The 27,093-nt window shown below is 43.6% G+C and overlaps 8 protein-coding genes across 9 annotated transcripts; 4 read left to right on the top strand and 4 right to left on the bottom strand.

Moving 5' to 3' along the window:
* Positions 1–9,682: 9,682 nt before the first annotated feature.
* jef (major facilitator superfamily domain-containing protein 6 jef) lies at positions 9,683–16,507 on the bottom strand. Its single transcript, XM_017238816.3, has 5 exons — positions 16,367–16,507; positions 14,849–15,264; positions 14,136–14,793; positions 11,626–12,834; positions 9,683–11,567 (listed from the first exon to the last, which is right to left on the bottom strand). The coding sequence occupies exons 2-5, from the start codon at positions 15,088–15,090 to the stop codon at positions 11,385–11,387; spliced, it is 2,292 nt and encodes a 763-aa protein (XP_017094305.2). The 5' UTR covers positions 15,091–15,264; positions 16,367–16,507; the 3' UTR covers positions 9,683–11,384.
* Positions 16,508–17,039: 532 nt separating this feature from the next.
* Positions 17,040–17,389, top strand: Dro (Drosocin). Its single transcript, XM_017238552.3, has one exon. The coding sequence runs from the start codon at positions 17,076–17,078 to the stop codon at positions 17,280–17,282; it is 207 nt and encodes a 68-aa protein (XP_017094041.2). The 5' UTR covers positions 17,040–17,075; the 3' UTR covers positions 17,283–17,389.
* A 1,043-nt stretch (positions 17,390–18,432) lies between these two features.
* LOC108123558 (attacin-A) lies at positions 18,433–19,318 on the top strand. The gene is made up of 2 exons (XM_017238794.3): positions 18,433–18,772; positions 18,840–19,318. Exons 1-2 carry the CDS (start codon positions 18,468–18,470, stop codon positions 19,240–19,242), a joined length of 708 nt encoding a protein of 235 aa, XP_017094283.2. The 5' UTR covers positions 18,433–18,467; the 3' UTR covers positions 19,243–19,318.
* Positions 19,319–19,361: 43 nt separating this feature from the next.
* Rpn6 (regulatory particle non-ATPase 6) lies at positions 19,362–22,092 on the bottom strand. Of its 2 annotated transcripts, none has more exons than XM_017238793.3 (5): positions 21,942–22,092; positions 20,867–21,191; positions 20,296–20,802; positions 20,019–20,231; positions 19,362–19,965 (listed from the first exon to the last, which is right to left on the bottom strand). In XM_017238793.3, exons 1-5 carry the CDS (start codon positions 22,004–22,006, stop codon positions 19,735–19,737), a joined length of 1,341 nt encoding a protein of 446 aa, XP_017094282.2. In that variant the 5' UTR covers positions 22,007–22,092; the 3' UTR covers positions 19,362–19,734. The 2 variants fall into 2 exon arrangements, with proteins under 2 accessions (XP_017094282.2, XP_043066374.1); XM_043210439.2 differs by having other exon boundaries at positions 20,867–21,486; positions 21,942–22,081.
* ave (Protein aveugle) lies at positions 21,662–22,381 on the top strand. Its single transcript, XM_017238795.3, has 2 exons — positions 21,662–21,899; positions 22,128–22,381. The coding sequence occupies exons 1-2, from the start codon at positions 21,747–21,749 to the stop codon at positions 22,293–22,295; spliced, it is 321 nt and encodes a 106-aa protein (XP_017094284.1). The 5' UTR covers positions 21,662–21,746; the 3' UTR covers positions 22,296–22,381.
* Positions 22,382–22,409: 28 nt separating this feature from the next.
* LOC108123555 (uncharacterized) lies at positions 22,410–24,818 on the bottom strand. Its single transcript, XM_017238792.3, has 2 exons — positions 23,039–24,818; positions 22,410–22,975 (listed from the first exon to the last, which is right to left on the bottom strand). The coding sequence occupies exons 1-2, from the start codon at positions 24,654–24,656 to the stop codon at positions 22,569–22,571; spliced, it is 2,025 nt and encodes a 674-aa protein (XP_017094281.2). The 5' UTR covers positions 24,657–24,818; the 3' UTR covers positions 22,410–22,568.
* A 936-nt stretch (positions 24,819–25,754) lies between these two features.
* On the top strand, positions 25,755–26,289 carry ND-B15 (NADH dehydrogenase (ubiquinone) B15 subunit). Its single transcript, XM_017238731.3, has 2 exons — positions 25,755–25,942; positions 26,021–26,289. The coding sequence occupies exons 1-2, from the start codon at positions 25,814–25,816 to the stop codon at positions 26,231–26,233; spliced, it is 342 nt and encodes a 113-aa protein (XP_017094220.1). The 5' UTR covers positions 25,755–25,813; the 3' UTR covers positions 26,234–26,289.
* A 15-nt stretch (positions 26,290–26,304) lies between these two features.
* On the bottom strand, positions 26,305–27,032 carry Trs31 (trafficking protein particle complex subunit 31). Its single transcript, XM_017238730.3, has 3 exons — positions 26,857–27,032; positions 26,494–26,803; positions 26,305–26,440 (listed from the first exon to the last, which is right to left on the bottom strand). Exons 1-3 carry the CDS (start codon positions 27,030–27,032, stop codon positions 26,342–26,344), a joined length of 585 nt encoding a protein of 194 aa, XP_017094219.2. The 3' UTR covers positions 26,305–26,341.
* Between the last annotated feature and the right edge of the window lie 61 nt (positions 27,033–27,093).

Raw genomic sequence — 27,093 nt, 5'->3', positions numbered from 1 at the left:
GGATCTGAGCTACAACGTTGTTCCACTTTCCAACATCACGTCTGCCAAAAATCGAAAAGCAGTTTGAAATTCAATTTGCCGAAGCTAATTCCACAGAAAAGTCTCCCTTGCTGCGCAGAAGTGAAAGCTGTTTGCCATTGGCACACATGTCGTATGCGTAATTTCGGTTTAATTGATTTCTAGCGCAGCCCCTTGATGGGCCCTGACATCCTGATACGAGGCCCTCCTCGCCTTCCAATAACCGCTTTCGCCCTGTTTAACCAACTTTTGCGAAATGCTTTTAGCCAGGACGCGCTCAGTCATTTTTTATTTTGCCGCTTTGGCAGCTTAACTTTGACTGCCACAGCCATTTGTTGAAGTGGATTTCGTATTTCTTGTTTTTTTTTTTCATTTTTCACTTTATTTTTTTTTTTTTGAACCAAATCCCGCCAAACCGATCTGAAGCAAACTCAAACAAACTGAACTGAACTGAACCATACTTTGGCTTTGGTTTTCGTTTTTTGCGCATTTGCAAATAAATGAGCAGCGTTCAACGTGAGCTGATTAATGCAGTTCTAGTGGCATACACTGAACGAAAAATATGGGTAGAAATAAATTAATTAATAGGAGATTGAAAAAAAATATATAAATAATAAAAGATTAGAATAGTAAGGTTAGTTAAGGCTTATAAACTTCAATCTTTTATTTTAAAACGCTAATTTTTTCTTACTGCACTCACACTTCTCAAAGTCCTTCATAGTCCTTGCTGTTTTACTGCTCTATTCCCTTTGCCATGCAGAAACGATTAATCAAACCGCAATCGTGCCACTGGATGGGTTCGAGACACTTCTGAAATTAATTTACAGCCTTGGAAATTAAAAGTTGAGAGCTGCCGAGGCTCAGGATACCTCAATCTTGATTTCTGCCATCAAACATTTTAACAAACTTAAAACAGATTGTGTGTGTGTGTGTGTGGTCGTGCGAGGGTGCATGTGTGGGTAAATTTAATAAACTAAAACCATTTGCAGTTCACTGAACTGACAGTAAATAAATTTAACCTAATTCGTACATGTCAATAACAACGGCCACCAAGACAAGACATCCTTGCCGGCTTTTGCTTTTGCTTTGCTTTTGCTTCAAAGAATGCGGGAGGAAGTAAGAGAAAAGCAAGAAAGATTAGTGGAAATGGCAAAAAGGACATGGTCATGAGAGGGGAAAGCAAACAGTTTGCCATTTCCCAGACGTGATGGCGGGGCACCATGGAAAAGGATCTCTCAAAAGTGGTTTAACTTTAAAAAATAAATGATTAAATATCGGTTCAGTTTAATATGTTTTAAAAATGGTTTTAAAAATGTTATTATTTAATATTTTCAAATCTGCTTATTTCACCCACTGTTATCTAATGCCAATTACCACTTCACCCGCCTGATCTTTCCGCTCTGTTATGAAGTGTAAAGCAAAAAACAAAACCCAAAGATGACGGCCATCTTTAGTCCCTTAGAGTGTGTGTGTAAGTGTGCGTATTTGGCATTTTGCGTTCTCGACACTGGCACCACATGCTCCTGATGGCTGCAGTTAATCCACTTAATGACCCCGATGATTTTATTGATGAGCGCCAGGGCCAGCGCCTAACGCCAACATATGCCGCCACCATCGTCCTTGATGATGAAGATGCTTCATTCCCACTCCCCTCACCCGGATTGGATTTCCTGCGAATCCTGCCCGGCCCCCTCTTTCACCCACCTCCTAAGTTGTCAACGCCGCCTGTGCAGTGGAGCGTGCTACGCGTCCTTCGCTACTGGGAGGTCCTTCATCTTTTGGTATGTTTGTTTCCTGTTGATTTTTCGGCACCTAAATTAGTGCCAGTGAGTCACTGGAAGGGAAACTGCTGGGATTTTTCCTTTTGATAAAATACCATCGCTGTCAGCCACGTCCTGTCTCCGCTGCTCCAACTATGTGGTAGTGTGCGGGTGTGCTTGTGTCTGTGAGTGTCCTGTTTGCGTTATTTATGCGCGAGCATTAAAATACAATTTTTATGCTCAGCATTGCCAGACTTATCCTTTGACTCCCGCTGACGCCTTTTGCTATTCCCAATGCCTTGTTCATTCCATTTAGAGATTTTCAGAGAGAGAAAAAAATTTATAAAACTATGGGTTTTAACAAAAGGATAAGTCTGGTCATAATCAAGGAACTTTAACAGGACCTCACAGCTCTAAATGTTATATAAAATGTCTACTATATTGTACCAATTTTGTTTCTCCCTGTGCACTTCCACCTCCAACGCTAGCAGCTTCGGCATCCCCATCTTTTGGGGGCCAGCTCTTCTGAAGCATCTTTATTGAGTGTAAATGCGCGTGGCGAAAGCATATTTATTTACGTTGAGCTGCTTATTTATTTGGCAAATGGTTTTGCATTTGTCAACAACAGCAGCAGCCGGAGAAGGGGCTCAAATAGGTGGTTCCTGCCACAGCAGCAGCGGCGACAACTTGCATTTCAATTTGGGGACCACAGTCCCCAATCGTCCATTCCGAACGAAAGCAAAGGGGTTGAGCTTTGAAGTCTATATCTATGTGTTTGCATTAGAGAGCTACTCTGTTCTAGCGATGGGGGTATTGTTTATTTTTGGGGTTATTTAACAGCTCGTTTAACTAACACAAAGAAGTGTAATTTACGATGAAATGGGAGAGATTCAAAGGACTATTCAAAGGAAGAAAATATATAGAAGTAGCTACTTTTAAATGATTTGTTATCTCATTATACCCGTGAAACCTTATTGTATAGGCTGCTGATTAATCTCAAATAGTTTGTGGAAACTCATTAAAGGCCCAAACAAGCCAATGTTGCCACTTAATTATGCATTAAAGCGTTAACATTAATATAGACTGCGGCACACACAAGGATGTATGATTGTATATATGGTAAGTATATGCAGGTATAATACTTCGACATCTCTGCTGCTGTTAAGCCATCGACATTGTGACACTTGGTGCTTTAATTAAATTTTCGATAATTGCATGCACCGAGGAGGCGCCAAAGGACAACGTGGCGACGGCAGTTTCTGGCACAGGGCAGGATCAGTACAATTCAGGACTACAGGAGCTGCAGACCTATAAATGCTATATAAACTGGAAAAGAAAGCATAATTAAATTCCCATTAATCATTCAGGTTTAAATTAAATAAAGCTAGAGTCTCTGAAAACTATTTACAATTTTCTGCAGCCCTGGGAAAAGGATAATGAGAGCCTTTTCGCCGGCGCCCGATGCTTTCAAGTGGCGTTTTTAAATTGATTAAAAATTGGCGGAGCTGCACTGCCATCTTCGATTGCCTTTTTTCTTCCTTTTGCCCTGCGGTGCTGGTTATTATTATTATTATTGTTGTTGCTGTGCGCTGGCGTTTAATTAACAAGGCCTGGGCGACATTTTTGCGGGCCGACATTTTTAATTTCCTTATTTTTCTGGTTGCTGCTGCAGCGACGACAGCGCAACGGAAATGCCGCCACAGCAACCGGAAGTGCGCCGCACACACAGACACGGCCACACTCAAAAGTCGAACAGTGTCAAAGAGGCGCATAATTAACTTGTTGCCCCGCCCACTTGCAGTACTTGAAATGAAAATAAAACAGACAGAGAAGAGGGGGAGAAAGAGAAGAGCAAAATAGCAGTTGAAAGAGGAAACTCAACTTTCACTGCGGCTAAACTTGGCCAGAAATGAGCAGACATCTTGCCTGCCGGAAGTCGGAAGCCGGAGAGTCAGAGAGTCCGAGACATCGTCGAAACTTTTGCCATAGCTCGAACATAATTATAAAAGTTTCGACAAGTATTTGCCCAGGTGGGCTAGCTCTTGCAAAAAACAAAAAACACAAAAAAAAACCACCCACAAATAGAAACAGAAATAAAACAAAAAACCAACTGTGGGGGGGGCAGTAAGGAGAAACAAAACTGGACCAAGGTTTGCCTTGCCAAGTGGCAAATGCCAAGTGCCAAGAGCGGCAGCAACTTTATTTCCACTTCTCTCCAGTCTCCGGTCTCCCGTCTCGAGTCTCCTTGAGGGTCCTTCCTTACTAATTAGCGTGCTATTGGCATTTTTGCTTAAACGCTTAACGAGCTCCTAGAAATTGCCAGTTGCCTTTTGCATGCGTTAATTGCTTTGCCACGCCGCCCTGTATCCTGACCGCCTGACCTCCTTGTTTGCCCGCCCTATTTTACCCGAACCCCCCGGAAGAGCCACTCCATTTTGGGCCGAAACGCTACTCAACTGTATAGACCCGCAAATATGATGGCTAATATGTCTTACGTTGCGTATACGTAATTTCTGTTGATGCCATGTCCCCGCCGTGGCCATCAAAAACCCGTTTTCCTGGCCCAACCCACCACTAAGTCCGTGATGCTATCTGCTCCTGACAACAAGCAAACAACAAACGGGGCTTGATGATGTTTGTGTGGGTTTAAAGTCGAATATTTAATACAGTTTAACTATAATGATATAATGTTACAGGTATCTACAAAGGTTTTCCAAAAAAATATGATCACACATCTGAAATACTACCATTACCTTTAAATTGGAAAGAAAAGTACATATAGAAATTGTTCTGTTCTACTGCATCATATCTCTACCAAACCCCCAAACTAAAATAGCCTTTCTAAACTGAAAGGGTATCGACAAACAAGGAAAAACACTGACTGGAGGAAAAGTCTCACAACAGCCACTTAAGCGATGAGTGAAGTGAGTCGCTGGTTTTTGGGTCCTGATCCGAGGCAGCGACCTCGGCTGTGCCGGTGCCTTTTTTCAGGTACTCGGAGCCTATGCCTATATGGTATATGGTACCTGAACCCGAGTGTACGGGGCCACTTGGAAATTGCTTTGAAGCAGAACAGCCTGCTCCTGATGTTGCCGCAACGTCTCTCCGTTCTTATCTCACCAAAATAGGCATTGTTTGGGCTCTGGACGGCTCTGGATGTGTGTGTGTGTGTTTGTCTGGCCTGCCCCTTTTCTTTTGATTTTTCCCATGCACGCATGAAAATTGTTTTCCTTTTGTTCTCCATTTCTGCGCCCAGGACGAGCAACAACAAAAGCGAAAGGTTGTTGGCAGCGACAGGAAACTGTGCTATGGATTATGATGCTGTCAAGAGTTAAGTGCGTTCGGCAGGATATGAGCGGAGAAGGATAAGGGTGGGGTCAGGTGGTGCTGTATGGCCTAGGTGTAGTGGCTGCAAAAAGGACATACATTGACCAGAGGAATAGGTGCTTCTCAGGCTATTAAGAGTTTACATTTTTCCTGATGCCAGGGGTGTTATGAAGAGGTGTGATGAAACACTGGGGAGATAAATTCAGGAGAGCAGAAACTGTGCCAGTTTCTGGCCAGTAAAAGGGAATAGCTTTAAGTCCTTAAATAAATATGAAAGGTATCCAGGAACCTAGCGAATCCTTGCATTTCCCAGCAACCCAAATCTGTAGTTTTCCACCACGAAGCCACAAAATTAATTTCATAAATCGTTCCATGAATAAAGATTTATTTAATCGCGCCAAAATACGTAGAGCTTATACTAGCTGGCTTGCCAGGGAAACGTAGCTGCTTACTTAGCATCATTATGGCCAACGATTTATGCATAAGCACCAAATAAGAGGCATTACATTTGGCCAAATCCTTGGAGCACCCGCACAGACGGAGGACACGTATTTAAATGTATAGTATACACGAATAGGTGGGGTACTTATGTGAATGAATCTAGCCGGAGAGACAAACGGCAGCCACTTAAAACTGTCACAAGTTAAAAACCGCAAACTGCAGTCGCTACAAGGATTGCAGCCCCAAAGGAGGCGGCGGCGGATAACCTGGCTGTGGGGCACGGGGGCTGTAAAGGGGAAAACGAGTGGAAAACCCGTAGAATGAGGAGCACGTAGGGAGCAAAGAGAGACATTATGCGACGGCATGGAAACACACAACAATTTCACAGACAATGAATACATTGGCAAAATGAGCGGGTGGAATGGGTGAAGGGGGAGGGGGCGGGAAGGGGAAAGGACCTCCTAGACACGAGGACAAAGAAATTTAAATAAATGCATGTGCACGAAGTCGCAGAAGAGAAAAAAATCACAACAATTGGTCATACACTGAAGATAAAGGACATATTATAAAGAAAAGTTTCCAATAATATTTGAAAATAATTTATTTAGTTAGTTATTTGTCCTTTTGTCCCTTTTATAGAGCCCTTCTCCTGATAATGAGAGATAATATTGGCCTTTTTTCTCTGTGTAAGATTATAAGAAGAGTGCGAGGTAACTTCTGATTGGGAGGTTTAAGGGGGGGTTGATGATGTGGGTTCGTAAATAGGGATGAGGTTACAGCCACTCGAGGACAACGGCGAGCGATGACTTTGCATTTTGCATTACATTTTACTTTTTGCAACTTTCGAGATTTTCCCCGCAAAAGGAAAAGGAGTTTGAAAATTATTGCAGATCCCCCCGCCCCCAACTGAAGTCAGCAGCTTCTTCTTCTTCTTCGTTTCGCCATCTTGGCTCTGCTTCTTCTTGCTTTTCTTCTGCTCCTGGTGCTTCTTCAGCCACATTTCAATGTTGCGTGTTGGAGTTATTTTAAGGCTTTGTTGTTGCTGTTATTGTTACTGTTTGGTGCTTACACACGCAAATGTCTTATTTATGCTCAGCACTTTTTGTTCCAAACCACCCACAAGCCACCACCCCTTTTCCAATCCCTGCCAGCAACAACTTTTTGCGGCCGAATGTCTTCGACTTTGCTTTCTGCTTTCTTCATCCTTTCTCCCTGAGACTCTGACTCTCCTTTGCATAATTCCCTGGCTATGCACTTACACTTATTTCTGCTGCATCCTCTTTTGTGGTTCTTTGGCTAATGTTGCCCTAAACATAAGCCAACGGTAAAATGGAATTGCTAAGGAAACTAAGTTTTGAGTGTTTGGTATTTAAAATACTTATACTTTTGAAATACTAGATATAAGATTAAGGACTTGAGTTTCTTAATATTCCGTAAGAGAAGGCAAGAGAAAATTAAAAATCCTTTTCCATTAGTAGAGCACAAAATAGGTCAAATAACATCCTTCGAATTCTTAATATCCAGCTTCGTCCTTTATGTTCACTTTTAATAATCATAAGGAATCCGATGCACCCTCGCACTAATCCTGCAATCAGAAAAGCCAGCCTGGCACTCCAATTGTTCCTTGCAGCACAAAGCCCAGGATTGCATTCGGCTCCGACTTTTATGCAGAAGAAGCTTCCTTTGGCTAGTAGAAGATTTTGTTAGCCATACTTCAACTTCAGGACGGGGGCTTTCTTATGCAAAAATGCATTCTTGTTGCTTGTTATTTTTGCATAAAAGAAAATTGTTTATATAGCTTGGGATATATACTACGTTCGTTCGTACATTTGACAAGGGCGGGCAAAGGATTTTACGAGGATGACTACGATATTTTTCGCATTTTTTCGTCCGCCAAGCTGCTTAGCCCTGGCTCTAATAGACTCTTGCCAAGGCTTTTTATGCTGCTTATTATGGCTGGAGAGGATTCAGCAGAGTTTTCCTTTATTTATTGTCCTGGATGTTTGGATCGGGTCCTTTTTTAGGAGTTCTCGTTGTTGGTGGGTAATATACAATTTTTTGCACAGTTTTTTTAATGGCACATAATCACGTTAACTGAAAACTGTCGTCGCCGCTAACTTAATAAGCAGAAAGTCCAAAGTTTTCTGGCTGGGAGAGAGTCCGGGTTAGACGTGAGGGGTCAAAGCTATAGCCGGACAGCTGGGCACGTTATGCAATTTAACAGAATTATTTAAAATTCAACAAAACTTCTGTGCCTCTGAAGTGGGGCATGAAAAGTGAGCGGCAAAGTTTGCAACATGGCAACAACTTCGCCTCACCATGGGTCAGTGTTGCAATGGCAACTTTTAAATTAACCCTAATTCAGGCTACACCAACTACCAACTGCCAGTGGGCTAACAGCTACCAGCAACAACAACATATAAATAAAATTAAATACAGAGAGAATAAAATGGAAGCGTAGGAAGGAAATGGCAAGCCTTTTGCCTTCCAACAAGTTTACAATATTCTTGTGCTTTTTTCAACTTTAACAATTTATTAAATGGGTCAAAAGCCACTAAAACTTCATTTATCATTGCATGAGCAGGCACTGCACCACGCCCAGCCACCCAGTAACCTACCCACCCAGCCACGCCCCACGTCCATCCACAAAACGCCCATCATCCACCACCCACTTGGCAGCCATCACGTCAGACCGTTGAAATGCCAACAAATCGCAGAGACGAATGAGCTTGGCAAACTTGAAGCGTTTCCGGTATGCCATAGCCACCTTCCCCAGCTCTTGGCCTGGCTTAAAGTGGGGCATGCCGGCACTCAGGGGCTATTTGTCAGCTGAGGAAATCATTAAAGCCATAGTCCTCGAATTTGCTCAGCATAAAATTTCGTTTTAGAAGATGAGTTCAGTCAGTTCTTTTATGACTTTGGCACTCAGGCGTGAAAGGATTAACGAAGAAGATTCCGTCCTTAAACTTCAGTATATTTTATTTTTATAAGGTATCTGAGAGTCTTTAACTCTCGTTTCTATTTAATTTATTTTTGTTTATTCCTGCACCTTTTAAAGTAAATTAACTAGAAATGTGGAGTCATGACCCCGCTGACTTATATTCTGAAGAATTCCACATCGCGTGAATGCGGGAAATATTCACAAAATAAGTTTTCACACTACAGTAGTTATCCTATCATAATATATTTATTCCTTATTCTCAGGATCTTCTCGTATGTCCTGTGGGAAGGACAGTCCAATTGGGTCGTCTAGTTGGGGTTGTGAATATAAATATTAAACTCCTAGTCGTTCCCGTTCTAGGAGGAGGATTAGGTCGTGGACGTTGGGTGGTTGGCTTCGGGGTATCAAAAATAAATGTAAGGTGTCGTGTGGTGGGATTTGTGACTGGTGATCTAGTCCACAGAGTAGGTCCAGTTCTGGGTTTCTGCGGTCGCTTAGTGACTCTTGTAGGATTGGGACGCCTCGTCCACAATGTTGCTCGAACTGTAGGTCGTATGGTGGCTCGAATAGTGGGTCTTACAGTGACCTTTACTGGTGGCCTGGTCCACAATGTAGGACCCACTCTAGGTCTTGTGGGGCGCACAGTTGGCAGGGGACGTCTGGTCCATAGGGTGGGTCTTATATGAGGCTTTGTGGGCACTATTCTAGTCGGGATACGCGACCAAATCAAAAATTTCCTGGTAGTTGGTATTAGAGGTGGCTTAGGAACGGGTCTCTGGGTGGGCCTCCTGGTGACTGGAGGACGTCTGGTGGGTGGAGGATGTCTAGGAGCAGGCTTTCGAGTAGCCGGAGGACGCCAAATGGGTGGAGGGGTTCTGGGAACAGGTCGGGGGACGGGTCTCCAGGTTATCGGAGGTCTGGGCGGTGCAATTGGAGGTCGGCGAACGGGTAAAACTACTGGAGTGGGTGGCCTCGGTGGAGATCTCCTCGGACTTGGCAGAATCGATACGGGAGTCTTAGAGCCGGTTTCACCAGGTGTTCCATTGGCCCGGCCCAAGCCCAAGCAGAGCAGCAGACCTACGATCGCCCACACGACTTTCATTTTCTTTGCTTTCAAGATCTCGAATCACTCCGATTTATATAGGTTAATACACTGCAACCAACGGCCAAGAACAAACACAGATGGTCGGCAAAGTGGTATGCGCCTTTTGTCTTTAGACTTCACTCGGTATTTAAACGTTTTATTAAACATACATAATTACATGACTTCTTGCGATTCACCTTCCATTCATCGGTTTTCTTTTTATTCGATTTATGGGCTGGGTATTGTTTCCTTTGTATCATATGTATGTATGCGCCTCTTGTGTGTGTATAATACTTGTACATTCATATATAAGCCTATATACCATATATATGAGTATGTTATTCAATATCCATATAGAGAGAGAGATTTCGAACGAACCTAACAAAACTGTAGTGCATAATACTATCCGAAATCTATCCGAAAAATCTCCACAAATCTGGGTGCTGTACACAAGAACTAGCATATTACAAGAAAATATCCAATCAAATTTGCTATCAACAATATATTATAATGTATACAGTATTTATATATATTTATATTTGTAAATCGAGCGAGTGTTTGTATTTACTCATTATTTTTTTTTTGTTTTTGCTAGATTAGTTTACAATATCATCGAGTGGAAATCAGGAAAAATATCTCTTAGGTACAGATACGGTTTAGTATAGTTTGCTTTTCCATTTTCATTTGGTTTTTGGTGCGTCAACTTTCATATACTATATATACTCGTAATATATATCGGTTTTCTTTAGGTTTCTCAAAATATTCCTCGTCTACGGTTAGTATATTTGTGTAAAAATTAAAATATTCAACAGTTGATTGCAATGAGGCGGATTTCCATAATATCATTCGTTACAACAGTGGTTTATCCTTTGTTTTAGGTTCCTAAACTTTGGTTTAGTGTTTATATTTTTCAATGAAACTACATTTATATTTCATAATACATATTCCATTAATTTGCTTCCATTTTTGTAATCATCATAATATTGCAAACGAAGTTGACCAAATCTTTTAAAAACTATTCAATAAACTCAAACTCTAAATTTCTTCAAGTTATAGAGAAACAGGTACAGTGCGATTCAAGGCTATAAGAAAAAGGATCATCTAAATTAATACTATGACATTGTGGTTTGAACATTATATTCATAATCTATTGCTGCTAAACGAAACAGCTTTCACTGCTTTCCCATACCCTATAGCCTTGAAACGCACTGTATTAAGAATTATTCAGATTTTTTAATTCCATATTCTTTGGTTTTTTTGTATAGGTACTTTATGTGTGATTTTTGGGGGGCACCCTATGCGTATGCGTGATTTGCATGGTGATCGCCCTAAAGTAGGCAACAAACTCTGCACGTTTACAACTCAAAACGAAACTATGCAACTGTCCGTGGCATGCAACTGATACAAAAATAGCCTATAAATATTATAGATCGGCACAATATATATATATAGTATATATTTTGTACACACACATATATATTGCTAAGCTGCTATGTGAAAATTCGTTTCAACCTCATCCTCGCGTCCTCCATCGACTGTAACCAATATAAATCATACGGAATCCTTGTATTTTCTGGCTATGTGGCGTGGCCCTATATAAAATATATATATGTGTATATGTATATGCTATATGCTATGTGTAGATCGTAACAAATCAAAATAAAGCAATGCAGTTATGCAATTCATATTGCAGGCCAATGTCCAAGATATGTTTGCGGTTATACTTTGTTCGTTTTTCAATGTATTTTTAAACTCTTTTCTGCAGATTTCCTCTGTGGCTATGATGGTATGGCTGAGATGGTAAGCCCCCCATTTACTGGGCAAATGGATTGTGCTGATTGGCGCCGGGAATGTCGAGATTTCCGCCAGTGGTTTGGTAAGTTCCGTACGGTCCTCCATTAGGATTCATTTCGTTCAGCCGGGAGTTAGAAAGAGCCCGTGGAATCGGATTGCTGGGAACGCCGTGAGGAGCCAAATGGGAAGTTTCCTCAGCCACCTAAGGAGTGAAATATGAGTTAGTTTTTATATAAAATCTTGTAGGCCCCAAAACTTACCTGATGCGGATCCTCGGTAACTGGAATATCAGAAATAAAGCCCTGCTCCTTGCGATAGAAGTTGACAAAGATGAAGAATCCGAGGACGAAGAGGCAGGCTATGCCGTACCAGCGGAAGGTAGCAGTAGTACCGTAATAGGTGACGAACATGCCCCCAATGATGGCGCCGCAGCCTCGTCCCAGACCATGGTGGATGCCCTGCAGGACACCCTGGGCCGAGGCCCTCAGATGCTTTGGTGTATTATGGGCTATGTAAGAGCATGAGGCCGCCCACACCGCCGCATGGGTTATGCCCTGCATCAGCTCGAAGGGCAGCACCATCCACGGATTGGTCAGATACGAGATGTACAGGAAGCGCAGTACATTGCCAATTAAGCCCAGGCAGAGGACCTTGACGTGGCCAATCTGGGTGATCAGACGGAAGCTGAAGAAGTAAGCGAAAATCTCGGAGACGTGATTGATCACGGAGGCCACTCCGAAGAGAGTGGGAGTGCCGCCATAGTCCTGCAAGTGCCAGAACAGGAAGGTGAAGATCAGGCCAATGCCAAAGCCCATAAACCAGGCCACGAACAGGAACGAGGCGGTCTTTAGATCTTTGAAATGAGTCAGCACGGTCATCCACTCCGGCAGCTCCTTGGCTGTTTGAGCGAACACCTTGGACTCAGCGCCAATGTGAGGCTGGTGGGCCTGCTGGCCCGCCGCTAGGAAGCTACTGACGCCACCGGCACAGGCACCCGAGGCGGCACTGCCGCTACCCACGGCCAGCGAAGGCAGATTCAGCTGAGCTGCCAGTTGGTTCATCGACTCCTCCTCAGCCCGCTTGTTGGGGTCCACGAACTGGGCCTGTTGCTGGGCCGCCTGCTGCTGCTCGTCAATGGGATCGTACTTAAAGGTGATCTTCGAGGCGGATATAATCGCACAAGTCATCAACACCGAGAAGATGGAGAAGCAGATATTGTAGTTCTTCTCTTTGTTGCCAGCTCCGCACGGGTGGTTTGAGAATGAGGTGGAGTGGTCCAGGGCGATGCCCACCAGGAACATAGAAATTCCCCATCCGAGAGAGCCAAACATACGCTGGTGTCCATACTTGTCCGCATCCTCGCCGAGAAGAGTGATGACCGCAGAATCTGCTAGGGTGATGGCCGGAGCACTAAAGAATTCGCCAATCAGGATCACTAACAACAGCAAAAAGAACGCTTTTTGAATGTCCTGTGAAGAAAAGTACACGTTTTAATCGATAGTGTATGTATGTAAATATACTCCTGAGCATTAAAATAAAGTTTTACTTAAAAGATAGGAGTAAAAGAGATAAAAGAGTCAAAAAAGTTAAATACCAAAGAGTCCTTTGCACTTTAATTAATCCTTTTCCTTTTTTCTGATACAACCCCTTGCGAAATCCAGGATTTTCATATATGGCACCTTCCAATGTCTATATCTTTGCCAATTTCTATCAGATCCTTGAGCGGAATACCTTGAACGATTTCTAAATCGATTCGATTCTGCATCAAAACCTCAGAATAAAATTTTCGATCGATATTTTTCCATTTTTTCTGATACAACCCCTTGCGAAATCCAGGATTTTTATATATGGCACCTTCCAATGTCTATATCTTTGCCAATTTCTATCCGATCCTTGAGCGGAATACCTTGAACGATTTCTAGACCGATCCCCCGTCATTCTGCATCAAACCCTCAGAATAAAATTTTCGATCGATATTTTTCCATTTTTTCTGATACAACCCCTTGCGAAATCCAGGATTTTTATATATGGCACCTTCCAATGTCTATATCTTTGCCAATTTCTATCCGATCCTTGAGCGGAATACCTTGAACGATTTCTAGACCGATCCCCCGTCATTCTGCATCAAACCCTCAGAATAAAATTTTCGATCGATATTTTTCCATTTTTTCTGATACAACCCCTTGCGAAATCCAGGATTTTAATATATGGCACCTTCCAATGTCTATATCTTTGCCAATTTCTATCAGATCCTTGAGCGGAATACCTTGAACGATTTCTAAATCGATTCGATTCTGCATCAAAACCTCAGAATAAAATTTTCGATCGATATTTTTCCATTTTTTCTGATACAACCCCTTGCGAAATCAAGGATTTTAATATATGGCACCTTCCAATGTCTATATCTTTGCCAATTTCTATCCGATCCTTGAGCGGAATACCTTGAACGATTTCTGGATCGATTCCCCGTCATTCTGCATCAAAACCTCAGAATAAAATTTTCGATCGATATTTTTCCATTTTTTCTGATACAACCCCTGGCGAAATCCAGGATTTTTATACATGCACCTTCCAATGTCTATATCTTTGCTGATTTCTACCCGATCCTTGAGCGGAATACCTTGAACGATCTGTAGACCGTTTCCCCGGCAATATAAATAAAATTTTGGGTTTAATTGTTGAATAAACAATTGATCTTTGATCTTAGAGTATAGACTCTAGTAAGTATAATAATATAAGTTTTAAGACACAATAGGAAGGCTATTCTTACCGGTGTCCTGTAGACCATAGAGCTGAAGATGGGAGTCACATAATCCCTGTGGTACTTATCATCGTAGTTGCTCACAAAGTTTATGTGCACAGGAGAGATTCCGGCGTCGATTCTGGGCAGGAGCAGGGACCTCTTGTGTCGGCTGTGGGAAGCTTCGGCCTCCTCCAGAGCCTCTTCTGCTGGCATCGTGCCGAGAGCCGGATCCATCCCGACCTGGGGCTCGTACATGGCCGAAACGTCTCGCTTGGTGCGGGTGTAGGTCAAGACAAAATCCGTGGAGTTGCGGCGTTCAATGCAGTTGACAGCCTCCGGACGGATGAAGCTTAGCGGGATTGTGAACAGGACCCAGCAGGCCAAGGAGCCCAGCAACAGCTTCTTGCCCTGGCGACAGCGGTCCGCGTAGGAGCCCCAGAACGGGGCCGAGAGGAACTCCACGAAGGGGCGCATTCCCACAAGGATGCCGCACTGGCCAGGATTCATTCCCATTTGCTTGAAGTAGACGCCCATCAAGGGGAATAGGGATCCGAAGGCGGCGTAGAAGAAAAAGTAGAAACTCTTCACGGGAATAAGTTCTCGTTCCGTGCTGGCACCAAAGAACATTTCCAGGATGTCTGAATGTCCGCGAACCTTGTGCGTTGATTCCTTGGCCTCGGGATATCTAAAAGGGTATTAATATTATAAGTTTCTAGGGATAATTAATTTAGTTCACTAACAAATTAGGATCCACTTCGCCACTGGCATCCACATCCACTCGTGGCCGGGCTCCGGGGGGTCCGTATCCTGCTGCCTCCTGCTGCTGCTGTTGGCCATAGTTCATGCCCTGGTCGTAGCCACCTGTTGCCTGCTGCTCATAGCCATAGCCCTGCTGCTGTTGTTGGCCATAACCAGCTCCGGTGGCAGGTGCTCCGAAGGGATTGGCAGCCCCAGCACCTCCTCCTTGCGTGTAGGGATTCATTGTTTGTTAGTTCCTTGAACTCGGATGGTGTCTGCTGATGCGTAGCCTTTTGTGTCCTTTGATCCCTTCCGGTTGCTTGTTTGTTCTGCTCACTCTGCCCTGCCCTTTGGGATTTTTGGTCCGTTCTGTTGGCCCAGTTACAGCCTCATTATCATCTCCATTATTATTCGGCAACTGTGGGAGACAAAGGCGGTCAATTAGGGATTCAAATTCCTTTGTTTCTAGTTAAAAGGGGAAAATTAACTGGAGATCTGTAAACTTTCGTAATACTCTTAAAAAACAGTATTGCCTTTTATCTATTTTGCAGTATTTTCTCAGGATTTTTGTCTAAAATAAAAAATTTTCAACTAAGCCCTTATCATATTTTCTTTTTCCAAGTCCTTTGGAAGGGTATGTCCTTTGATTGCCTTCTCCTAATCCGGATTACTGCTTCATGTACCAGAAGGCAAAGCTTAAACGGAAAACACTCATGTTTAGTTACCACTCACAGTTTCTGGCCATTACTACTGTCAACTACTTCCGTTTGACATTTCCCGGCTTTTGAGCGGCCATTTGCTTTCAGAAGAAGAAGAAGGCAAAACAAACAGCCAATTCGCCAAGCTCACTTTCGACCGAACGAGTGAGCTCAGGCGAGTTGAGTGAATTAGTTGGGAAAGCTTTGAGCGCGGCATTCGGTTTGAGCGCTTGAGTAATTCGTATTACATTTTTTTTTCTTTTTGTTTCGCTGCCATCACACATACGCACCGTTGCCACATAACAAATGTGGGTGAATGGGAATGAGACTATTTGTGTGTATATGTGGGTTACTGTCCGTATATAGAACAGACTTGTTGTTGCCACAAAAAGGATGTCATTTAAAAGAAAATCAGGATTATATTGAACCATTTTTAATAGAAAGAGGGAAAATTTGGAAAAACTGAAAGCTAGAGAATATAAAAACCTCCAAAGCTATAAAAAAGCAAACATATTTTTTAATTTTATTTATATCTTGCCCTAATTATACAACACTTTTTTACTTTACACACTTAAATCCTTAATTATTGTTACTTATTTAGGAAACGGATTCCTTTTCTTTGAAATACACGTGCCCACAAAATCTGATGTATGTATCAGTCTCTATATATAGACAATTTTCGCACACTCCTTGAAGGCCATTGTCACAGACGGAGGCTCTTCAGGGGAAACCTTCTGACAGTTTCCACCTTTCATTCTTTATTATGTAAACCTTTCACACTTTAGTACATTATAACATTAATATCTTTTAATAATTACACACCAAATATAGTGTTCACCGCGCTGATTTATTGAATCTTTTTGGGGTATTCGGCTGTTTGGAAAATGTGTTACGTGCGTAATCGATAAGCAGAGTTTTCCTCGCGTCTGGCCTCTATACGAGCGTTTGGCAAGCTGCCCAAGAATTTTCCAAAAGAGCCCCCGAAAAGAAAAGCATTGCTTGCGCTCAAAAGCGGAAAAGCTCGCTCAAGCGCGTTTCGCCTTCGCGTGTGAGAGTGTGTGTGTGTATCCCGTCCTAATGAGATTTGACGCGGCTGACAGCCACCAAACAGGACATCAAAGGTACAAAGAGAGAAGGAGAGAGACTGTAGCTCACTGACAGGACGAGTGCGAAAGGGCTAGAGTGAAAGTGACAGCTTGGCGCCAAAAATTAAGTTTCAAATTAGTTTTAGAAAGTTTTTTTAATTATTTACTTAATTTATAATAAGAAAATGTGAAGTACTTTACTATTACAACGCCCTCATAAACATTATCTACATAAACACGCAAATTGTCTCAGCAGTTCACCTTCGGTGGCCAATTTATTGACAACAACAGAAGAAAAGTCCCCGCTTTGGGGAACCACCGGCGACTAGACCACAAGACGTGACTGCACCTTCAAGTCGCTAGCTTTAATCAGCGATCGAGGCTCCTATATAAGACGCCACTTTTCCATAGACTAGCATCAGTTCGACTTGATAACTCGAAGCAAAATGAAATTCACCATCGTTTTCCTGATGCTGGCTTGTGTGTTCGCCATGGCTCTGGCCACGCCCGGCAAGCCAAAACCCTACAGCCCACGCCCCACCTCCCATCCACGCCCCATTCGTGTGAGGCGCGAAGCTCTGGCCATCGAAGATCACCTGGGACTGGTTCAACCTGCTGCTGTGGTCCGCCCGCCTCCAATCTTGCCAGTCTAAAGGCCTTAAACACCTGGAACAAATATATATAAAATGTTTTTAAACATCATTGTTTATTAAAATTGCTTATCACTTTTGTAACAATAAATGAAGCTTCGTAAAAAACAGTTTTAAATATTTTTCAATGACAATGGGCAGGGGATTTTTCTGGATTATCTCCCGAGAAACCCTCTGATTTTTTACTTTATTAGTGATAAGAAAATGTCTAATCACAGGAGGGCAATAAATCTCAACGTACATATTAAAATTTGAATCTCTTGTGATTCACAAACTGGTTTTCGGACAAACAAACAATTTTGTTTTTAAAAGAACTAAAAAATATAAAAATCACCAGATGGCATGAATCTTAATCAATGAAAAAACACGACAAAATATGGCATGATGAATGAGTTCATTTATTATAAACATATTTATAATTAATAGAGATGAATGAGATTTTACTTTTAACCAGAAAGTACTGTGTTTTAGCTTTAAATAAAAATATTATCATTAAAAAATGGTATCATACTTATTCTAATACCCTTATTATTCCAGTGCAAACTTTATTTTGACATTTCGAGTTGAAGTTATCCGCTCTCTTCTCTCAGTTCGCATCCTTTCCACCTGCTCCTGCGCAGAAAATTCAATTAAGTTTTGGTTGGAACTTCACTCAAATCCAGCGCAAGTCCTGCCGCACGCAATAATTCTCTTTCACTCCAACCTCCCTCCTCCACCTACCATCCTTCCTGCTTTTTTCGATTACTATTGATAAAGCCTGACATCAAGTGGGGGAATATGATGGGGAATGGCTTATAACTGTCAAAGAGCTGTCCTGCGCAAGATGAGGATGCACTCCTTCAACAGCTCACAAAGCCAATCCCCTTGAAGATGCCACGACCAAGGAAGCCCGAGGTGTGGGTGAAGTCCGCCCAAAGGAGCAACAAGTGGCGCCAAGTGGTGCGCAATAAAGGAAGACCTATATAAAAGGTGGGAGGTGACGAGGTCAAGCTACACACAATCGCGAGATGCCAAGTAAATCACCCATCAAGCGGGGAACTCCTAGCTGATAAGACAGACAGCCCGCAAGCACGGAGATGGGAATCTTGTGAATCACCCGAAGAGTTCTTCCCCAGCCAGCAAAGGTATAAAAGCGAATTTCTAGGCTGTTTGGGGCATCAGTAAGATTTGACAATTCAAACCAGCAACATGCAGAAAGCAACCATCTTAATCGTGGCAGTTGTGGCTCTTGCCGCCCTCGCTGAGGCAGCTCCCCAGGGCTTCCAGCACCTGGTCTACTATCCCCCACCGCGGCCACCACCACAGCCCATTCGGGTTCGTCGTCAGGTGTTGGGCGGATCTTTGGCTTCCAATCCCGCCGGCGGTGCTGATGCTCGAGTGGATCTTTCCAAGGGCATCGGTAATCCTAACCACAATGTGGTGGGCCAGGTCTTCGCTGCTGGAAACACACAATCCGGCCCAGTTACTACTGGCGGAACTCTGGCATACAATAAGTAAGTAACTACCTCATTGTGGATGTAAATATAATGAAATTAACTAAATAAAATCCTCTCTTTCTAGTAATGGCCATGGCGCTTCTTTGACTAAGACCCACACCCCGGGAGTCAAGGACGTCTTCCAGCAGGAGGCCCATGCCAATATCTTCAAGAACGACCGACACAACCTGGACGCCAAGGTGTTTGCCTCGCAGAACAAGCTGGCCAACGGATTCGAATTCCAACGCAATGGTGCTGGACTGGACTACTCCCACGCGAATGGCCATGGCGCCAGCTTGACCCACAGCAATTTCCCCGGAATTGGCCAGCAATTGGGTCTGGATGGCCGCGCCAACCTATGGTCTTCGCAGGATCGCAACACCCGCCTGGACTTGACAGGATCTGCCAGTAAGTGGACGAGCGGACCATTCGCCAACCAGAGGACCAACTTTGGCGGTGGCCTAGGACTCTCCCATACCTTCGGTTAATCCTTATGTCCAAATCAAACGAAATCTAATTTATTCAATAAAAATTAATACTTAATCAATTAAAGAATATATTAATTAAGATGTTTGGGCTTGGAAAAATGATAAATAGACCCCAACAGTTGGTATAGAAATTATAAATTTCAATGTATTGTTTACTTTTTTTCAGTTTTCGTTTTATTATGTAGTTAATTGAATATTATGCTTATTTTATCGCCTTTGCGTAAACAATTCGATCCCACTCAATGATTAATAATTTTGCTTATGTTAAATTAATGGATTTTGTTTAACATTTTTTGTGGCAGCGACGGCTGCTGCTTCTATTTCTATTATTGCCAATAGTGCTTTAATTTTGTTTTCACAGAAACTTAAAACTTGTTTGGCTTGGACTCGATTTGGGGAGTTGATTTTGTGGAAAATAAAAAAGAAACTATGAAAAGTCTGCTATTTCTTCTGATATCATGTGTGAATTGTATAGTGCTTCCTGCGCTGCGCTTACGACAATTTCTTGGCCTTCTGGTAGAGTGTATCCACTACCTTGCCCATACTCTGGATAGTTTCCAGCACGCGTTCATAGGTCTTGTCCACGGGCGTCTCCTCGAACACAATAAGCACTCCTTCTCCCTGATCCAAAATACCGCTGAACTTCTTATCCAAAATCATCTGAGACAATTTCTTTTCCACCTGCGGCATGGGCAGCTGAATGCTTTCGGCAACATGAGCGACCTACAACAAACGAATTTAAATACCGGTCTTTGTGAATCCATTGTCGGGCTTACCTGCACACGGGAATAGGGCTCGATGATGCGACACAAGTTCTGCTCCAGCATAGTGTCGTACAGCGTACCCAAATGCGCCTGCACAATAACATCCTCGGCCAATTCTTTTTTGTACTCCTTAAGCGCGGCCTGGAAGTCGGCGAGCGAACGTTTGTGAGAAGCCTCAGCCACAGATTTCATTGCATCGACGTCACGTCCTGAGTAGGTAATAGCCTGTTGTCATAGAGATCGAAATATAAATAAAGACTTGGGGTTTTGAATAAAATTCATAGCTTACCAGCTTTCCGCTAACTATCTGGTTGACATCATCGGACTGTCCCAGCATAATCTTGCACAACAACATGTATTTCAGTGAAGTCAAAGCCTTGACACTGTCCACACTATCGAAGCCCTCAAACGCCTCGTAGAAATAGGAGAAGGCGGTTTTAAAGTCACGTTCGTCGGCCGCATGCAGGATACCCGATTGCAGATCGAGGGCACCTTGAACCTTGGGCGGACAGTAAATGGCGTTGGCCGTAGTGCGAGCCGATGTGAGTGCAGCCCTTGCCTTAGGCAGGTTACTCAGAGCGTGATAGGTTTTGCTCTCCAGTAGCTGAACTTCCACCAGAAGATTCTTATCGTCCAATTTCTTCAGTTCCCGCAGCAGCTGCGATCCCAAGGATAAAGCCTCTGTATACAAGGCAGTGTCAAAGTACAAGGCTATCAGACGCGCCTCCAGAGACTGGCGAAGGAAGGTGCGCTTCTCCTGCTTAGCCCACTCAATGCAGTCTTTACACAATTGGACCTTCAAACGGCAAAACAAAGAAATCAATATACGAATATTATTATTCGTTAAACAAAGAACTTACCTCGATGCCCGTGCCTGCGTCCATGTCAAGGAACATGTCCACTAAGGAGCGGACCAACTTCGCTGCCTTCGCCTTGCTGATAGAGCTTAGGAAGGGACGCGTAACTTTGATCAGGTCGGCCAGCTCCTTGGCCTTGCCTTCCTGCTTGTAGAGCTCACCCTGCTGCAGGATGGCTTGTTCCTTGATGCGAATACGCTCTTCATCACTCTCAGCGCCCTCCTGGTCACGAAGGATCTTGTTTAGCAGCGAGCTGTCCTGTTCCTCGCGATTAACACTGGACAGCGCCTGTGCACGCTCGAAAAGTGTAGCTCCGGCCATCTTGCGACTTGGAATTTGGATGCGGATGTGAAGTTAGGAGACGAGACACGAATTTAACAAGAGGATGCGTGTATCAATCGATTAGGTAAAACTGTTTCTATTAAGCCAAAAGTCGTACACCAATTTTCTCTGTGTTTTCTACCGCGTACGAGGTGTATTTTTTGCGTATTTAAGTGTTTTATGCTGACTTTTTCACCTTTCGGTCGTTGTTATTAAGCGCCAGTCACGATTAGAGCTGCGAAAATCTCGATAACTATGACGAGCGGTCATCGATAGCATTCCAATTCACATGTATCGATGTACTTGCAAGAAAACATGATAACCGGTTAAAATAATGGTATTAAATTTAAACGGAAGCACGGTAATATAATTGCTAAAATCACATAACCATATGTGAAAAATATTTTTCTTTCCTTAAATGCTTTCCGTGGGTCTTAAACAGACCTTAACAGACAGACAGAAGCCACGTAAATTTATCGATGTCACGTTCGTCCACCACTAACTGTTATCAAACCCGTTGTTTGTTTTTTTTGCAAACGCTAAACAAATTGTAAATTCCGAAATGGGTGAAGAAACCAGCAATTCCACGCAAAACAAAACTAGAACGAAAACCACGCGGCCCAAAGCCGTTTACCAGTGGACAGTGAGTGATGTACTAAAGTGGTATCGCCGTCACTGCGGCGAATACAGCCAGTACGAACAGCTTTTTGCCCAGGTTGGTAATGATATCCTTATTATTCCCGATCTACCTACTTACCGCTTCGGATTTTTGTCTATGCCCCTCTCGTTATTGGTGCCGCTTCCTTGAAGCACTTCCGTCATGTCTCTGCGCCTGATTATTCAACAAAGAAAAACTCAAACACTAGTGACTAAAATTTAGGCAACTTCCTACCTGCCTACTGATCTTTCGTTTATATATATCCACGTGTGTTCCTATTTTCAGCATGATATAACCGGCCGAGCTCTCCTGCGCATCACGGACTCCTCTTTACAGCGAATGGGAGTAACAGATAACCGGGACAGGGAGGCTATCTGGCGGGAGATCGTCAAGCAGCGACTCAAAACGGACATCATGGAGATCCGAGACATGGAGCGGCTCAACATACATTAGCTTTAGGATAATCATTAATAGTTTATTATTGTTGTAGGCAAATATTTAAGACGATAAATTAAACGATATTTTAGCTCTATTCAAAATGATAATCTAAAAAGTCCTTGTATAATTTATAAACTAGCTTAAAAGATCAATCTTTATTTTATCAGGAGTATTTAAAAGTAAGCTAAAATTAAGAGCAGATTCTTTTTCACTTCAATATCATTTCTTAGAGATCACTGTTATACGGTCTTAATATCAATCACGTAACATGACTAGTTGATTGTGGATTTATCCCTCCTTTTCCTGCTTTGGCGTGACTAGCTGGACATCATTGTCCACCGGCTTGGGAGCCACACAGGCAGTCACTAATCCCGAACCTCCACTAACACTGCTCGTAGTGGTTATCACTTTTGGCAGAGAGTTTGATGTTAGTATATGCGGCATAGAAACAGTGCCATTGGCCATGGGGAGGGCGGTGGTAAAGAGTAGCTTGGGAGGCTGTAGACGCTGGGCAGCAGAGGATGGCGTGGCGGCCGCAGCTGCCGGTTGGAGTAAGCTCGGCAGCAGATTGAGCACACGTTCCCCAATAGACTTCTCCCAGTCCAGACGCTCGCGCTCCAATGACAAACGGTTGTGCTGAATCTCGTTGGCCTCGTTTTGAGCATTGAGAAGCTGGCGCAAGAGGATTCTCATGGCTAAAAGATAAAGTGGATATTAATTTACATTCTTTACAATTACAAAATTTTAAGGACACTCACTTGTCATGTGGCGTTTGGATTGTTGATCCTCTCGAGCCTTTTCCTGCGCCCTTCGACTCTCTTCCTTCTCATGTTGAATTTGCTGCTGATGTTGTATCTGTTCCTGGTGCAGACTCTGCTGCAGCTTTTGCTGATGCTGCTGAGCTACAGCCTGCGCTTGAGCCTGGGCAGTTGCCAGGGGCAATGAGGCAGTGGACTTGCCCACGGCAGCAGCAGCAGCCGCGGCCTTCGCTTGCTCCGCATTTACCAGGACGAACTTGACTCCTCCTGGAGCAGTGGCCACCACCGGTTGTTGAGTAGGCGTTGCAGGGGATCCGCTAATCATTAGGCGGGCGCCCTGAGTAATTGCATTCTGCAACAGCTGAAGCTGGGGAGCAGCTCCCTTTGCGACTGGATTGGGACTTGGTCCCGCAACTGGCGGAAGCTTGGATTGCATCAGGAAATTTGTCGGAACCAGCGATATCTTTCCCGCCTGCAGTTTATTGCCAGCTGCCGTATTGGAGTTCTGGGTGGTAGAGCTACTGCTAGCCGCGTTGGTGCTAATCCCAGACGGAATAATGACATTGGCTCCGGTTATGGGCAGCACATTACCTGTGGTCTTGTTTCTCTGCAACATTTCCGCCAAAGTCGATGACGAGCTGGGACTAGAGGATTTCTCATTGGGAGAATCGTCTGCGGCATCCACATCAATGGGTTCTTCCTTGGGCAGCGGTAGCAGCAGACAATCATCATCTTCCTCCGGTTCAGGATCAACAGCAGCAGGAGGCACTGCCTCCACCTCTGGAGTCGGTTCTGCCTTAATCAAGGCTTCCCCAATGTCCACATCTACATCATCGGAAAACTTCCGCCGCTTGGCGAAGGACTCATCATTGACGTCTCGATCGGACTCCAGACAGCCTGCTTCCAGCTCCTTTTTTGACGTGGACTCCTTGTTTTTGCTAACCAACGCGGAGAGGAGCATATCATCCTCCTCGTTGTCGCTCTCAGACAGCTCCTCGCCATTCTCCAATCGCCGCTTTCGACGTTCTGCGTGCTCCTCCAGCGCTTGCTCCAATTGGTACTTTAGGGAGGGAGCCGGAACTTCATTGGGACGTACACTGAAGATGGGGCGGGTCATGATGGCGTCCATCTCGGCAAAGTGCTTCCAACTTGGCTCGGCATCGGCGGAGAGGGCGCCGCACTCCTTGTCCTTTTTGAGGCGATTGTAGAAACACTTGAGATTCTTGATGCGCGTCGTAATCTCCTCCGGTGACCGGTGATAGCCGTACTCCTGCATCTTGGCCGCCAGCTGGCAGATCACAGCGTGCTTCTTATGTGTTGTTATCAGAGTTCTCTGCAACTTGGGATCGCCCCACAATTGGATGAGCAATTTGGTCTCGTCCGTGTCGAAGTTGGGATTGCGCCCAACGAAAGTATGTTTCTTGCCGGAGGAGGGGCAGGGGTTGGAATTACTGTTACTGTTGTTGGTGGTGGTGGAGGAGTTGGCTGAGACTGAACCGCAGCCACTGCCCGCCATAGCTGAAGCTGGACTGGGAGCTGTGGTTGTGGCAGTAGCGTAGTTGGCTGCTGCTGCCTCCGAGCGGCGCTTCTTGATGCGGGCACTGGACTTTAAGCTCATTCCGCGCTGCAGCTGGAAATCGGATGGAAACAAAAATCAATAGACTTCAGTGACCAGATTTAATTCCTGAGCCGCTGCCTCCTTTCCGCCAGCAAGTGAAAATTGAAATGAGCCGAAAAAGGACAGGGCGCAACCGCGGGCAACCGAACGAAAACGGGAAAATCCACCCCTAGACGTCGGAGCAGGGCCGCCCCCGGGGGAAAACCGGGCTAAGGCTAAGCCAAGTGCATTTACCACCCAAATAGGCAGCCACATGCGCGTTGGTTCACGGCAGCTCTCGCTCTCTTGGCCTTTCTCTTACGTCCAAATGCCATGCGCCAAGGGGGAGTTATTGCATTTTAACCACCGAACTGCCCTGTTTTTCCATAATAATGTGAATAAAAAACGCAAAAACCTTAAATTAACTAAATAATTTAGATGAAATACATAAATTCTGCGTAAAGGTTATCCCTAGTATCGTGAAAACAGCGATTTCTGAAATATACGGAGATCTGCGCATTACACTTTGCAGGACATGCGCTGTGGGGAGAAGCCTGAGAGAATCTGAGCAGGCGCGTATAACGGTGGCAAGGGTGGAAAGAGTCTTTTGAAAACGAAGCAGTAGACTTTGCAGAACCAATTTTAGGTAAACAACTAATTACTATCTTGTTTTTAATATCGGCAGGTGAAAATATAGCTTTTGGAAAGAGGTAGAAAGTGTAGTTTTATTAACTATTTCATAAATGACGATTGGAGGAATTACATTGGAGACTGGACAGTCTGGAGTTTCTTCTATATATATTAATATTTGCAAATGAGAACAATAAGCATAAGAACCTGTATCGTATTTAAAAAATTAAAACTATCTAACAATTTAAAAATTACGTCAGTATTAATAAACACCCATATTATTGTTTGCGATTTCTCAAATAATAATATAATTGTCTAAAAGGGCTTCATAATTTGAAATATAGTGAACTATAGTTTAGTAAGTATAGGGAAAAATAAAATATTTTAATAAATTAAACCGGAAATGGAGATAGCGCAAAACTATCGAAAATCGATTCTTTTCAGTGGTATTTTTTTGGTATATACTGTAAATTGTTTTTATTTTCAATACTTTCCTCTGGTCACATTCTCTCCACTAGATTTTTGTTTTGGTTGTAGCTTTGGAAAAAATGGTTATTTCAAAGGAGGAGACGGAATTCCTAAAACGCAAGCATGAGCACACGCTTAAGCTGCGTAATGAATACCTGAAGCAAAGTTCCAATCCTTTCCGCCATGCCACCGGTGAAGGAGGCACTGTGGTAAGTGCGAAAATCGAGTCTATCCTTAGGTTATGTCATCAAGACGATGAATTTCACTGAGTTTTATATATTTTCCAGTTCGACGCAGGATTGTCCCGCTTCCAGGCTATGCGCGTGTCAAACTATGAGCACTTCAAGCCCACTGGCAAGTCTTTCCGCACGGGTCTGTTCGCTGTGGCCCTGCCAATCGTTCTCTACGCCTGGGCCCTAAAGGCCGAACGCGACGGACGTGAGGAGAAATACCGGACCGGCCAGGTAGCCTACAAGGATCGCCAGTTCAAGTTTATCTAAGTAATTCATCAACTGTTACTCTTTCGTAATCTTCAATTGTAGTGGAAATTAAATGAAAATCCAAAAGATCGTTAACTATTGTGAATTTTAATTGTAAGAATGCTTAAACTATTTCTCCTCCATCTGCTTGTCCCGAGCAATGACAAAGTCCTCGAACTTGACCATATAGGTTGTGCCTTTATGCCAATGGGCGGTGACTTTGCAAGGCTGAAAGAAAGGATATACAACTGTTTGTATTAAAGGCAGTTTAAATTTCTTACAAATCCGCAATTCGTGAGGACTGCTTCTACAATTCCGGCTGTAAAATTGGCGCAGTTGAGAGATCCCTTATCCTTTGGCACACTTATAAAAGTATTGACCAAAGGATCCTTCTCTATAATGTAGTAAGTGCGCTCATCGTCGTTAGCATGTTCCAGCTTTTCTGCCTCCTTGCCAAATAGATTTTTCCACACAGTGGTCTTGACGAACAGAAGCATCTGGGTGAGCTTGGTCTCCCGCTTGGAGCTACGCTCTCTTACAAAATACAAGTCTATGATGCGAGTGCCAACATCCTGACCAAGATCGTGGAGCCTAATAATATACAATTATTACCCATTTATACTACAAACGTAAATAAACTTCACCTAGTTTGCAGTTCTGGCACTGTAAATACCCGACTTTGGGAGTACTGGACAATTTCACTGAAGAGCAGCGCCACGATGCTCTGAGAAACCTCGGTTTTGCCCTTGGACAGTGGCCGGTCAAGTATATTACTGCGTGGCCTCATGGAAGAGATTTTAAGAGCCTCCAATTTTTCCATTTTAAATTCTGTTTTATTTTAAGCAAACAAAGCAGGCAGATACAAGAAAAACATGAACATA

The sequence above is a fragment of the Drosophila bipectinata genome, chromosome 2R (genome assembly GCF_030179905.1).
Source record: "Drosophila bipectinata strain 14024-0381.07 chromosome 2R, DbipHiC1v2, whole genome shotgun sequence".
Taxonomy (NCBI): Eukaryota; Metazoa; Arthropoda; class Insecta; order Diptera; family Drosophilidae; genus Drosophila; species Drosophila bipectinata.
The sequence above is the reverse complement of the archived record's forward strand: the minus strand, read 5'-3'. Positions and strand labels throughout refer to the sequence as shown.